The 15,657-nt window shown below is 42.0% G+C and overlaps 2 protein-coding genes across 2 annotated transcripts in view; one reads left to right on the top strand and one right to left on the bottom strand.

Annotated features, from left to right (window-relative positions):
• The window catches only part of ctnna2 (catenin (cadherin-associated protein), alpha 2), a 1,371,619-nt gene that overhangs the window by 798,211 nt on the left and 557,751 nt on the right, over nt 1-15,657 (top strand). The window lies entirely within an intron of this gene.
• On the bottom strand, nt 2,623-4,720 carry lrrtm1 (leucine rich repeat transmembrane neuronal 1). The gene has a single exon (XM_067987387.1). The coding sequence runs from the start codon at nt 4,695-4,697 to the stop codon at nt 3,120-3,122; it is 1,578 nt and encodes a 525-aa protein (XP_067843488.1). The 5' UTR covers nt 4,698-4,720; the 3' UTR covers nt 2,623-3,119.

Here is a 15,657-nt window from a genome sequence, read left to right as displayed (position 1 = left end):
ATTTCTAAAGGAACAAAAATGGCTATTGATATTAAAAAAAAACAATGGATGTTAAGGCTTCCAACGGTAATCTGATATCTGTATTTCTGCATCTCTGCATCTGTGACACTGATCCATGCTTTTTAATGCTAATCTGCCACCACTGCTCTCAGGACTTACAATAGCAAGTGATAGTAATGCTTGTTGTTGCCCTTGGAGAGTTCAGCAATGTTCTCAAGGCGTACCCTAGAGGGTGAAAATAAAGTGTCCTTCTCCCTCGTAAAGCAAATTGTTTTAACAAATCCTATCTTGTGTTGTTAGAAGAAAATAAATGTTTACAGCATATTAATAAATTAGCTTAATAGGAGACTACAAATCTACTGTTAATACCTTTTCTGTTGCTAAACAAAGTGGTTTCTTTTTTAAAAATGCCTGTCCATCACCCTTGCCAGTGCAGCTTCTCTGCTGATGCCCTGTGCTGCTGTGATTATTTTCTCTCTCTGTTCTGTAGCACCAGGATGGATAAATCGTGGGGTGGGGTCTGACTTTTCTGAAATTAAATATGATGTAAATTTTTTAAGAGCCTAACCTGTACAAAGTTCTTTGGTAAAGTGTTTTCAGACTTAGGAAACCTGGATTCGATCTTCAGACTGGCTCGTTTGTGATTTAAATTTTTTTTTGCCTTCTTTGTCAGCATTTACATTGCGGTACAATTCATCGCATGTGATTGACGGATAGTGAAATGCAGATGCTATAAACGCTGGCAAAAAGAACAGAAAGAGGAAGTAAATTACCAATGAATATTTGAATGCCGGCAAGGAAAGCAATCGCCAGTAGATGCCGGTATTGAGATTTTTATAGATAGCTTTCATATTGACTTCATTTAGACTGGTCTTTGAGGCATGGGATTTCAGGTGAATTTTGTAGAAGATTTTTTAAAAAGTCAACTGCACTGATGTCTTCCCATATTTATACCATTACCAATGCTTTATCCTACAGGTCCACTTAAATAGTGTCAGTTATGAAGGCCATCTATAATTAATTCTTAAAACTGGCAGCTCCGCAGTTCATACAGTGTAGCAGAATTGGCATGCCTAAGTGAAAACAGGATAAGGGTGGTGGCCAAGAAACAGAAGAAACAATGAGTGTATTCGGAAATAGGAATACTGGGGAAAGAAAGACCAAGCAGGCAAGAAAGCAGTTAGTAGAGAGTTAATCAAAATATTCAATTAGACTAACAAATAAGCAGCTAAATGGGGAAGGAGATAGAGGGTGAAGCTTAGGAAGAAAAAGTCATCATTAGAAGAGTAAAACGGAACAATAATGACATGCTGGAAGATCATAACATAGAAACCAATGTACTAGTGCTGAATGTTATAGAGAAGGCTGACTGGAACTAAGTAGGCACTAACTTTGGCTCCGGAATTAAGTTGCAGCCATTTTGGAGTAAATTCGTTTTGCTGTTAGACTCCCTGGCATGTTGCTGCTAGTTGCCTGCAATTTCACTGCAGCAACTGGAGCTGAGAATATAACTGACATCTCAATGTAGAGAAGTGTCAAAGAGATTACTACTAGCGTTCTGAGTGCCTTCAGCTCCGAAAGGAAGAGGAGATTGGCTCCAGGAATCCGAACTGTTTGGCATTTTGAAGCTAGCGAAAATTTAAGTGGGAGCCAGAAAGGGGCTTGATGGCTCCAGTTTGCCTTTGGGAAACCAGGGATTTCAATAGAAAGGGCTTGGAAAGATTGAAAAGAAAGACTGTATATAGAAGTAAAGTAAAAAGATTATAAAATGGAGAAAGGAAATGGAAGAACACAAAGAAGTGAGGAAGAAGATGTAGAGAATGAACACAGCATGCAGATAGATTTAACCTTTTCAATCCCAAAGGGGCTGAAATTATCTCGTGTTTATGAAGTTATGTGAAATTCCTGTATTGAAAAGGGATAAATTAAAGAGGTGAAATCAGTCAGGACTTTGTTAATAGACTTTTTTGGGGGGGGGGGGGGGTGGAGTTTAAAATATGAAAATATTTTTCAATTGCAAAAAAATAAGTAGTTTTAAAATATCTAACTAAAAATTGATTATCAAAAGCTGATCTGTTTTAAAGCATTGATATATGTGTAAGATGTATAATTAATGTAATTTTATCTGCTAATATCAACGAATCCCCCTGATTTATGAATTAAAAATAACTCCCTTTCTGAACATAAAATAGAGACCCAAATTTTACCCTCTCACTTTCCTTTCCCTATCAGGTACTTCTGTTAAACAACTTATTTATTAGTGCCCTTCTGTTTTCGGGAGAGATGTGGATGTTTGAACTATGTGGTACAGAATTATTAATATAAATGACCCACACACTGCAGTAAGGCACTACTACCTGCTCTGCTTTGCCTGTAAGCTGCAGCGTTTCAGGTGGCACACACCTAAAGATGATGAGCGTTTGCTCGATCCTACGGATGCACATCTGGGTTTGATTTTAACTATTAACCCATCGCAAACACGGCAAAGGCAAGTAAAATAAGAGTGATCTAGGCTTTGTTGTACTGCGCTCACCCTACAGGAAATGCAGGGTTTTATTTTACATACTTCGAGTTGATCACTGCAATAAATTGAGAATCCTGAGGGTGGAAAAAAATCACACACTGAAAGATGGAAGAGCATTTTCCTCACCCTTTACCACATATATGTCGCTATGCTCTCGACTCTGATGCTGTAAATAACATTTTTTAAAATATTTATTTAAATCAGGGTAGTTTACAAAATTGATTAACTTACATCATTGACGAGCCTTGAACTCCCTCTTATTCCCAGATCTTACAGGTGGATTTAATATCATAAGAAACTGGTGAGAAGAGTTACATATACATTTTTTTTTCCTTTTACAAATTTCAAATGACAGTCGAACAGAGGATGGTTTGAAAGGTTTTAAAGACGCATTGAAGCTTAAATATTGTTTGGATTTTTGAAAGACCCCGGTGCAGGGTTTGTTGGAATCAGTACAGTGTAATTCATTCATACTCAATATTGTAAAGTGGTCCTTTTATGTGTGCCAGTCTCTGGCAGCAGTATGTCCACTAGTGCTGTGTTGTATTTCCAAGGTTGGGGCGGGGGTGGGGGTGGGGGAGGGGGAGCAAGAAAATTACACTTCACATTCTCTGGCTGGCTGTTGATGACACGAACACGATCCGTAATCATTAATGATCACCAGCGCCCCTTCAATATGATTGGGTTTGTAGTCCACATAGTATTCCTGTGTGGACATGGCAGCCATTTGATGCATAGTTTGTTGCTGTTTCTGCTTGCGGCGCTGTGTCACAAAGCATTGCCTTAAGTGCCTCAGGCCAGCAGGAAAGCACTTCCATGAAACATAGAGCACCAGCACCACTATCAGAAAGGAAAAAAGCAACGCCATGGTGCCAGTGATTACTTTGTGAACCTGAATGGTATTTTCCTGTTGATCATGAGAAAGCACGCTGGTGACAGTGATTAAATCAGTGGTTCTTATTCCCGTTGTATCCTGTGTGGCATAGATGTTGAAAGCATCTCTGATTGCTGTCATACCTTGGTCTGTTTCTGCCACAATGGTTGTGTCTGAAATGGTTACCGTGCTTGTGACCAAGTCGTCACATATGTGAAAGCCATGCACGGCATCTAGAACCTCCTCACCCTGGGTATGCACAGGGCTGGCACACAACAGGCTGCCTTCGTGATGAACCTTAAAACTACTCAACCAGGTGGCCAAAGCGCATATATTCCGACTGCATTCCCAGCTGTTTCCAGAAAGGCTGATGCTAGTTAGAGATTTCCAGGAATCCAGAATTGTTTGCTCAATGGTGGTTAGGCGATTTGAATCCAATTGAAGTATCTTGAGGTTAGGCACTACTTCAAATGCATAAGGTTCAATAAATTCAATCTCATTCCCAGAGAGGTCTAATTTTTCTAGATGGTTCCAAGTCCACTCCAAAGAATTCACTACAATATTGACTTTATTCCACTGCATGTAGAGGGTCCTTAGAGAAAGCAGCCGTGGGAAGTGGGCAAAGTTTACTTTCACCAAATCGTTGTGCTCCAGGTGGAGTTCGGTTAGTTTCAATAAACCTGCGAACGCATTCCGCGCGAGGCTCTGCAGCTGGTTATATCCCACGTCAAGAAACTCCAGGCTGCGGCAGTCCTGGAATATCCTCACCGGGATGTACTTGAGCGCATTGGACCTCAGGTGCAGCGTCTGCAGCTTGCGCAGGCCGTGGAAGAGGTCGGGTTCCAGGGACTGCAGGTTGTTGTAGGACAGCTGCACGTGGCGGAGGTTCGGCAGCGGCCTGAACGTGGCGTTGGGCAGCTGGGTGATCTTGTTGGAGCTGAGCACCAGCTCCTTCAGCCTGCGCAGCCCCCGGAAGGCGGTCCCCTCCACCGAGTAGATGTGGTTGTGGTCGAGGTAGAGCCAGGTGAGCTGCAGCAGGCCGGCGAACTGGTCGCCGTGCAGCTCCGAGAGGCTGTTGTAGCGGAGGGACAGGCCCAGCAGGCCCGAGAGGTTGCGCGGCATCTCGCCCAGGCTCTGGGACTCGCAGTACAGGAGCTTGCCGTCGCACCGGCACTGGCCGGCGCACACACTGCCGGCGGCGGGGAGCATTTCCAACAACGCGCCGAGCACACACACAACCGACGCTGAAGGCTTTCTCAGGAGCCAGTGGAGACTGAGACCCACAAGGAGGAAATCCATGAGCAAGAGTTACACACCTCGGATCTGCTGTTGGGTCTTTCTTTCTTTCTTTCTTTTTTTCTCCTCTCTCTCTCTCTCCCCTTTTAATTGACTGATCAGTCTTTCCGAACCGTTAAACTTTTCACATCATTCTTTTTTTGGTGTGTGTGTGTGGTTTTTTTTGTTGTTGTTGAGTTGAGTCCTTTCGTTGTCTCTGACCCGGGCAGGAGGATCTCCTGCCTCTCAGAGTGACATCCAGGGTGGAGGATGAAGGGAGTTTGAAAGAAGAAAAGAAAAAGAAAAAGAAATTCCAAATATCAATTGATCTTTTTCATCGTAGAGGCTGCAAGGAGACACGAGATTGCTCAATGCAATGATTCAAACGAAAATTCTCTTACCCATCCTTTTCTGCACAGTGACAGGCTCCATTCAGCTGCCCGTTTTTTTTTTGTGTCCAGACTAGTTAATGTTGTAGGCTGTTTTTAAAAAAGAACCCAGTGTGGGCGAATCCAAGTCCCTTTTTGTTTTTTTTCTCTTTTTCCACAAACTAGCTGGCTCACAATACCTCCGTCTGTGCCTCCTCGGGAAGAAACCAAGGGGGAGACGCGGACTCCCCAAGCTGACTAGTGCATACTGTTAAGTTTCTTGGCTTTTTTTTTTGTACGAGCACTGCCTTCGCCTCTCCCTCTCCTCTCCTTGCAGCAAGTGCTGCGTTGCTCAGAAACCTTCCCAAACTCTTTTTTTTCCCTAGTTAATGAATCGTTCAGATCCGTCAGTCTGAATTACCGTCCCATCATTTGAATTGACCACTGACCAGTGTGACCTTTAATCAACGGAGACAGCTAATAATGACTGCGTCCGCTGACCAGCCACCGAGCAGCAGCAACAGCCGGTACACTTCGTCTGTTAGGTGATGCTCAGAGCAAGATGGATCTGCGGAGCAAGGCTTTGCCTCCCTTTAACAGAGCACTGCACTGCGAGAGCAAGCAGACGTGCTGAGTGTTGACAGAATGTCGTAAGCCACTCATGATCGTTCAGACTTCCCAGTGGTATGTCAAACATGGGCAGATTGAAAGGGGTGGGCATAAAGCAGGGCTTTAATGAAGCAGCAAACGGATAACATCCCCCCTCCCCACGATCACATAGAAAGCATTGCATCTTTCGTACAAATGAAGGAATTTAGATATACTCCAGTAACACTTGAAGTGGTCGAGAGAATTCGGCGCAGCAAGAAGTAGCTGTTGCAGAAAAAACAACCTCCAGTTGATGTGGGATATGCATGGTTCAGACTTCATGCATAAGTAAGGAAGCTTATGCAAAGTGCAGTGCAGATTTATGTTGCACTATAAATGCTGCACGTCGTTTAATAATTGCTGGTTGACTTTTTTCCCCCGGTTCAGGCGCAGTTGATGTTTTAAAGCCCGGATTAACCCCTTCGTGCAAGATAGTGAATATCCTGCTAACAGTCTGCAAATAATAACTCTGCCTCACCTTCCCTTCCTGGCACATTACGCTGGCCAACTCTGCATGAAACGTGAACCGCGAAGCACTGTGGCGATAGCGATGGAAATGGTCAAATTTTGCTGGAAGTAGATAGGCCAGCAGCAACAGCCAATATGGATAAATATCCAATAAATCCCCATCCCTGACCGTAAAATGACATTTTCTGGAGCCATTCAAAAACTATTGTAATGAGTGCTTTAAGGGAAGCTGCTTAATGCGGATCCTCTGCTAATGAAGGAGCCATAAACCAAGCCTGTTAGTGTACGTCAGAAGGCTTTCTAATGGGGTTAGAATGGATAAAAACAGTAGCTGACTTGACTCACTTAGTATTGTCACCTCAATTATGGGCTGGAGATGGCTATTGCTGTGTAAGTCCTCAACATGAAATAAACAATTAAAATTTAGCTAATGGGTGGGGTGGGATGAGTGCAAAATACTAAACTTAAAAAATAATAAAACCACTCAACACAAAAGAATAACAAAACGGTCATGTTTGTTCAGGTTATTTGTATTGTCAGTTTTCTCCCTGTCCTGAAGTAATTAATTTATTCACTTCCAGCTTTCCAGTACCTCATCCAAGTGACCATTCTTTGTGCATGAACCTAGATACACGGCAGGCCATTTGACCGTGGGGGGCATTGCTACTGAGCCCAATCCTGTTATTTGCCTAACATTCGCATACATTAAAGGTCACCAGTGGCAATCAGGAGCAGGAGTCTTGGCCGATTCCATCCCCGCACTCTCAGACCAGGGGCACTGATGCCAATTGCAGTACCCTGTATGCTGCTTTTACTGAGATCAGCTAACTCAACACAGACTGATAATTGAACCTCAGACCTTCAGGTCTTAATGGCTTAGTGATGCACCAGACAGTGCATTGAGCTGCAGAGCCATGAAGGGATCTTAAGGTCACATTTTAAATATATTTGTAGGATTAAATGATTGTGAACTGAAAGACTCTGTTTTATTTCCACAAGTTTTCAAACAACAGACAATATTAGTTATTATTTCCTAGAAATCATTGCAAATAAATTCTGCTGAATAATACAAACTAGTCAGAGCCTAGTGTGCAGCAAATGCAACCTGCCTCATATTACTGCGTATCCTATCATGGCAGCCTAACCCCTTTGTAATTCTCTTTGTTTGTAATTCTCTTTGTTAATTACAAATAATAAAGCTAGTAATTGTATTTTGAAATTTTTATATTTTAATCATTTACCAAAATATACACAGGCAGGGCCACAAAACCTTTAGATTTAGCAAGTATTTTTAAACAAAAACATGTTTTTGTAAGTTTTATGAAATGTTTTATTTCATATTGCAGTTTTTGTTCTCCAAATATGCCAAGCTGCAATATGTTGCATCTGTTTCTCCTTTCTTTCATGCAGGCACACACACAAAATGAAGATACATTCTTCTATTCTTTAGATGTTAGCCATGGCTTAGTGGTAGCACTCATGCCTCTGAGTCTGAAGGTTGTGGGTTTAAGCCCCACTCCAGAGAATTGAGCACAAAATCTAGGCTCACACTCCAGTCCAGTATTGAGGGAGTACAGCACTGTTGGAGGTGCCGTCTTTCTGATGAGACGTTAAACCGTTGCCCCGTCTGCCCTCTCAGTTGGATGTAAAAGATCCCATGGCACTATTCATGCAAGAGCAGGGTAGCTCTCCTTGGTGTCCTGGATATTATTTATCCCTCAACTAACATCACTAAAACAGATTATCTGGTCATTATCTCATTGCTGTTTGTGGGATCTTGCTGTGTGCAAACTGGCTGCTGCATTTTCTACATTACAACGGTGACTGCACTTCAAAAGTACTTCACTGGCTATAAAGCGCTTTGAAACATCCTGAAGTTGTGAATGCAAATTCTTTATTCTGGATGGAAGAAAGGAATGAAGACCATTGACCATTAAAGAATACAAACCTCCAGAAAAAGTAACATTGACTCCGAAGTGTAATTTTGCCTAGCAACATTTTGTCTAAATACATAATTAGGTGGTTGGGAATTTTTTTTGTCCTCTTTGTAGGTGTTGTCTGCCAAGTCTGGACTTTTTCTGATAGCTCAACCTCAGACAAAATCAAGCTGAATTTTCCTTTTTTAATTCAAACTGAAACCTGGGGTTAAACTTTTGTGTGTCCAATTCCATCAGGTGGGAGGTGGGCATTATGAGCCCACTACCCGCCTGGTGGAATCAATGTGAGGCCCGAGCCATTTTCATGGTCGGGCCTCTTCAAAATAACTTTGGGAAGCTGCCAGTGCTGGACAGCTCGCTGGGGGGCGGGGGTGGGGAACAGCTCCTCCATGGAGCTGAGCCAGAAATCAGAACTTGGGGGGTGTAGGGGGAAGGAAGGTACAGAGGGACAGGCAGCTGGTGGGAAGATTTTTGTTCTGCCTGCTCCACAAACATCAATGCGTTTTTTTGGTATTTTCTGAGCGACCTGCAGCGGTTCCTTTAATGACTGCTGGTTCGGCTGCTCAACGCTCGGTTCTACTGAGTGGAACACTCACTCCGCCCACTGGAACACCAGAATTGCATCAGGGTCCTACGGCCTAGGTAGGCTCCTGCATATTTCGAGTGGGAGCATTGCTCACCTGTTTCCCCACCCACTCCAAAACGGTGGCGGTCCAGGTGTTGGTGGGTACAGAGCACTAAGCCCAGCTCTGTGATTTTTGGACCGCTACTGCCCCATTTACGTCCAAAAATGGGTTGAAAAATTGGCCCCTGTGTCTTTATTCCCTGGGTCTCCCCAGGTCATGCACTAACTATGGCCATGAAGGGAACTTATTAGGACAACAATGTTGCTGTGAACCGGGCACTAGGTGGCTCAAGGGATGACCTCTCTCAGTAGGGAACTCAACTCTATGACTGTCCACAGCAATGCAACTCGAGATCAGGAGGCCAGCAATGTGAAGGTGACATCTGCATCCTACTACTCAATGGCGCCATGTTGTGGTCCCAGTTAACAAATTGAAACGTTAACACTTTAGTATGAGGGTCTTGCAATAATCTCCAGACACTTTAAAATTAGATTATCCTCACTGATTTTTTTTTGTCTGAGATTGTTGTCATTAACTTTTGCTCCTATTCGTATCTTGATAATGCTACAACGTTTTCCCATAATAAGCTCTCTTTGTTCTGTAATCAGTGACGGTATAGAACATTCACAACATAACAGGAATTGTAAAGCAGAAATTAAGATGGGTGCAAATGAGGTTTTATTTACTGATGGGATATACTTGACCGCAAGTCAAGTGTCAGCTGCCCTGCACTGCTATAATAGATTAATATGAATTGCTTCCTTTATTACCGATTATCCCCCCTTCGCTTTCCCCACCACCGACAGTACTGAGTTGGAAGCAGTGACTATTCTGCGAGGCTAGATGATGTCATCTTGATATTCTATTGTGGAAAGTATCATGGACCAGTCATGCATTCACCTCATTATCTAGACAAGTGCAATTCTGGCCTCTTGTGCATCACTGATTTTAATCGCTCCACCATTGGCAGTCGTGTCTTCAGATGCCTAGGCCCTCAGCTCCTGAATTCCCTCCCTAAACCTCTCTGCCTCTCTACCTCTCTCTCCTCCTTTAAGATGCTTCTAAAACCTACCTCTTTGACCAAGTTTTTGGTCACCTAATATCTCCTTATGTGGCTCAGTGTCAAAATTGTTTTTGATAATGCTCCTGTGAAGCGCCTTGGGACGTTTTACTACATTAAAGGCACCATATAAATGCAAGTTGTTGTTGTAGTAGTGATCAGAAGCAAGAACCCTCAAGTCTGTCCGCCATTCTATTAGATCATGGATGATCTCTACCTCAACTCCATTTACTCACCTTTGTTCCATATCCCTTAATTCCCTTACCTAACAAAAATCTATCGATCTTAATCCTGAAAATTTCAACAGCATCCATGGCTTTTTGGCGGAGCGATTTCCAGATTTCCACTACCCTTTGTGTGAAAAAGTGCTTACCAATTTCACTCGTGAAAGGCCTAGCTCTAATTTTAAGGTTATGCCCCCTTGTTCTACATTCCCCCACCAGAGAAATAGTTTCTCTGTATCAACCCTGTCGAATGCCTTAATCATTTTGAATACCTCATGTAGATCACCCCATAACCTTGTAAACTCAGGGGAATACAAGCCAGGTTTATGCAGCCTGCCCTCATGATTTAACCCTTTAAGCCCTTGTACCATTTTGTTGAATCTGCACTGTACCCCTTTCTCCATTTCCAGCTATGTTCACTGAAACCAATATGGCACCCTAGTTAAGACAGTTAATGCACCCACAGAACAGGAATTGAATCTTAAGCCCCGATTTTAAAGCCCTCCCCCCCACAAGAACGGGGTGTTGGGTGTTTAGAATATCGTCAGTGTGGCACTTATTGGATCCACGCTGCACACGCGCATTGCGCCATATTAACAGGCACCATTGTGGGCAGCCCCAGGCAGGTGAGGGCCTCTTTGAGATTCCTGGTTAACTTTGTGTCGTGAGGTCGTGCCTGGTGCTGGCATCACCAAGGAAGCCTGGTGCCACAGGAAAGTCGGCCCAGAAGAGGACCAATGTGTTCAGTTAATCAAATGAGTACTTCTCCCCTGCCCCAGGCTCCCCCCACCTCCTCTGACTGACCACGAGCCTTGTCACCGACTCGCCCCACCCCCCCTCCCCATCCATCAACTTATCTGACTGCTGGAGACCATTCGCGTGGGTTCCTGGCTGCCTACCGCCCTCAGATAATTGACAGCAGGTTCGAGCAAGAGTCGGGCCTAGTCTATTTGATGCTTACCCCGCCGGTCCCACGCTCGCCCTGAGTTACAATTGAGTCTGTAGTGCTCTGCTTGATGGTGCCTTTACCCACTGCCTGTTCATGGGATCTCTTTGAGTTCTATTCCATCAGTCAGATTCTGGCTGGCCTCTCCTGAAAATTTCCCATTTTTTTGTTGCATACAGTATTTGCATGTATATATTTTGCTTCAATCCAAAACAGTACAAAATGCTTGACTGTACAAGGTGAAATAGCTGCACAATACTCAGTATTGGTAGAATTAATCCTAAAGCCACTGGATTGAAGCTGATCTATTGACTTGAGGTTAAGAAAGAATCTATTTGTACTTTTTACCACATTTTCTATTTGCATTTTAAGATTAATTCATCAGTTGTGCCACCAATTGACACTTCAATTTGTATACAGTGAATTTATCAAGACAAGAATGTGTATCAGGATGCTCACCAAGTAATGAATCATTCCTGAATGCCAGAAATTAGTATCAGATCTCTTTATAGTTTCTATTTGTCCGAAAGACTTCATATAATAACATACGTTTATAGGAAATAAAGAAATATCTCTAATGCTGTGGGTTAGATAGTGACATCTCAGCTCTGAGACCCTGAACAATGGGATGAAAGTCTCCTCTGGTGTAAGGGTCTATGTGAAATGAGTTTGAACAGTCACAATCCATTTCTTATCGGGCATCAACCGAGAGGACAAGACTGCCCCAAGTTTGCACTAATTGGCATTAAATTATCGGTCTGACACATAGAGAGAACTCTACTCTACTGAGAGTGTTCCATTCTCCAACATTAACACGTCTTACCTTCATTAATATGTAATTCAGCAAAAAATTCCTTACACCAGGCAATATCCTAGTGAATCGGCATTGTACCCTATCTAAAGCCTCACTATCCCACCTTTAGTAGCGCCCAGTACTGCACAGAGTACGCTTACTGTGGTCTTATTAAGGTTTTATGTAAGCTTATGATTACCTCTTGGGTTTTATATTCTAAAGAATGAAGTATTCCTCCTATGTCGATATCATCTGCCGATTTCAACACCATTCCCTCCAAGCCTAATTCCAAATCATTGATGTACACAATGGACAGAAGCAGCTCCACAACTGAACCCTGTGGGACACTTCCAACTACTCTGAAAAACTGCTCTTTACTCCTACTCTCTGTTTTCTCTCTTCTAACCAATTTTTAATCAAATTTGCTATTCCCCCCCCCCCACCCCATATCTCCTCCAGTAGTCACTCAATTAATACATTGTCAAAGTCTGTCATCCCTTTTAAAATCTTTGCTGGCTACTTTCTTTTAATCTAGATATATGGTCATTTCATCCTTAATTAGAGACTCTAAAATTTTCCCCACCACAGATGTTAAACTAACTGGCCTGCAATTACCCAGATTAGCTCTGTCTTCCTTTATAGAAACTGGTACTAGACTGTCAGTCTCCAATCCTCCATCACATATCTGCACTCAATAAAGCCCTGAAATATAAGCCCCAATTTTAACCTAACCCGCCCGGTGGGAATGGGACAGGTTCGGGTTGGACATCCATTTCATGTCCCGTCCGATTTGACTCTGCATTGGAGTGAATGGAGCATAAAATCGGGCAGGGTGTAAAATGGGCCTGCCGGGTGGGTTAGAAGGGAAGTATGTACATTTATATGGCACCTTATCACAATCTGAGGGAATTCCAGAGTACTTTCCATTCAACTTTTTGAAATGGAGTCACTATTGTTATGTAGACAAACACAACAAAGTCCCACAAACAGCAAATGAATGAATGACCAGATAATCTGTTTTTTTGCTGATGCCAGTTGATGGAGGAATGTTGGTCAGGACATGGTGGGGGGGGGGGGGGCCCTCCCTGCTCTCCTTCAAATGGTGCCATGAGATCTTATACATCTACCCGAGTTGTCTGTCACACTCCAAACATCAGAGCTTTGATGAAAAACATTTTTTTTTAAATTCAGTGGCTCTCACCTGCACTCTTAAACTGACAGGCACATTCCAATCTGCAAAGTTCCCTGACTGAACAATAATTAAACTCTGATTGACCTGAGCCTGTATTTCCCTCATAATAATTAGACTTTCTAGCCTTAAGGATACTCCATTTTAGCAGAATATTACGTTGTGTCTTATATGGTTTAATGCCTCCTGTCCTTATGAAACATTGTATCATCTGACTTGCTGTGAGATTCAATAGTAATTATAAAAATACTAGCATGTGTTTTCATCATACTTCCTGTGTCACTCTTCAGCATTATCCTTCCTTATGTGCAAGTTTGTAAAACACTGACATAAGAATGGAGGAGGTTAGGGAATATATGAATCAAAAGTGAAGAAAATGTCTAAAACTACTAATGAGAAACCACTAAAGATATATGAAAACAACCAATCCTGATTGGCCAACTTACCAATAAAAGTTGTCTGTACAGTGCTGTAAATCACTGGAAAACATTTCCTCTGAGACACATATCATGGGTTGGATGCCTGGAACTTAATTTCCAGTATCTGGCTGCACTTTTCATTATTAGTTGGCCTTAACTGTCCTTTTTGTGTAGCCAAAAGGAGTCTGAATTATGCTTGCAAGTCCTGTGATTGCATGGTCCTTGTATGTGTGATATTTTATGCTTTATTTCAATTAGTTTATGGTACTATTAAATTACTGATACAATGTGCCACAATTTATCAAAAATTAGATTCACCGCACACGTACGCCATCAGGCCGGCCTTGTAATTTGAATTGCGCGTAAAAAGCCACAAAGCACCATCAATGTGCAATCTAGTGCTGCCTTCCAACATTTTTTATTTGTGCTACTTTATTGTAATTTTTCTAAAATCTACAAGATTCTGCCTTTTTAAAAAAAAACTTCAGCTCAATCGCAGTATGAAGCATTGGGCCCAACCCGAAAGTTGAACCATGCATGTGTGATTGAATGACGATTTTTCTCCAGACTGTTGTTTTTTTTTAAATCTTCCTGGTAGTTTCCATCGAATCATACAGCACAGAAGGAAGCCATTCAGCCCATCGGGCCTGTGTCGGATCTTTGAAAGATCTATCCAATTAGTCCCATTCCCCAGCTCTTTCCCCATAGCCCTGCACATTTTTCCTTTTCAATTCCCTTTTGATATAATAAACTGAAGATAAAATGTTACGATTTTTTGTAGCTATGCACTGCGTGTGGACAGGAACCATGGCAAAATAGTGATGAGGCAAAAAGGAAATAGAATGGGTTCAGTAAGCAAGAAGAAACAAAAGCAAGAGAGAAAGAAACAAACCAGGAAAATAAGGTGAAAGTCAGGAAAGAAGAGAGAAGAAAGAGAGGAGAAAGATGAAATTTAAGAAAGGAGAGAGAAGAAAAAGCGAAAGAAACAGCATAAGAAACAGAAGTAAAGTCAAGTTTCATTAGATAGAAGGAGCTGTGTTTGAGATGGGGGCAGGAGAGAGAGTAGAAGTCCCGTCTACATCCCAGACAGAACATCAGTGAATGCTTTGAAGATGACACTTGCATACAATTTGTATCTGAGATACACTAAACAAATGTTTCACCAGCTTCTGCAGTGTCATGACCTGTGGAGGCACCATGCCAGCTCCACCACTACTGCAACCCAACTACGTGTTAAGTATCCGCAGACTTACCACGAGCAACATCTCAGGAGGTCTGCTAGTACTTATGAAAAAGCGAATATTGTGTTTTTAAAACTAATATAAATGGTCAAAAGTTCATAGATTGAAATGGTGACACTGATATCCATGAACATTAAAAAAAATTGAGGCACTGAATAGGAAGAATCAAGTTAATGAAGACAGAGTATCTGACATTTAAAAATGGATTAAGTGATGGGGAATGTGGCTTACATTAAAATATTTTATCTTGCACTCCTTTAGGAAATAAGCTTATGCATAGTTAAAGGAATATTAAGACAAGGTTAGCTATGCAGAGTATTCCTTTGGGTATACATTTGTATTTGTTACAATGTAAACCTAGTCTAATTAACCCACTGCAATCCTGTTTGCTCGCATATGTAATCACAGTTTAAATATAACTTTTTACATGTATTCTGAGCACCATTGATGCTGATGCTGCTGGGCTTCAGGCTGCTCATTTGAAGTCTCCTCGTATAAATATATGGCAAACATGAAGTTGGATATTTTTAGCTTTGCTGTATTATTTTTCCAGCCAAGACTGCACTACTAAGACCGTAACATTTATTAATGTATTGCCGCCAAAGCAATCGCATCCCATTAAATAACTAATGTCTTGACCAAAACCTTTTGGCACTGTGATTTTCAAATCCCTCAGACAGAACCATGGAGGCTTAGATTTGAAGGGTGGGTTTATGTTTTACTTGCTTCAATTAATCCAAACCTTGTCTTCTGAAACAGGCACAAAACACACTCAAAAAGATTTAAGAGGCCAGTGTTAAAGTACTTTTTTTATTTAGTCTGTTTACTCATTGCTGTGTTTTCTAACTTAAGTGAAATTTTGCATAAGAGTAAAAAAGTAATTTTCACTTGACAAAAATTGCTTCCCAATATAAATCCTTATTGGCACAGAATTAAACTGAGATGATTTAGAGACTTAACAAGTAGAACTGCCCACTGAAGCTTGTTATACTCAAGCAGCATGTTGAGAAGAGGAGAGGGTTTCTAGCTCTTTCCCAGCTTACTCTTTTGTTAGCGTTCTCGTGC

The sequence above is a fragment of the Heptranchias perlo genome, chromosome 1 (assembly GCF_035084215.1).
Source record: "Heptranchias perlo isolate sHepPer1 chromosome 1, sHepPer1.hap1, whole genome shotgun sequence".
In the NCBI taxonomy this organism is placed as follows: Eukaryota; Metazoa; Chordata; class Chondrichthyes; order Hexanchiformes; family Hexanchidae; genus Heptranchias; species Heptranchias perlo.
This window is presented reverse-complemented; position numbering and strand designations above follow the sequence as displayed.

What these genes read in the sequence shown, in the direction of transcription:
- lrrtm1 (XM_067987387.1), bottom strand. Translation starts at nt 4,697, where the DNA reads ATGGATTTCCTCCTTGTGGGTCTCAGTCTCCACTGGCTCCTGAGAAAG.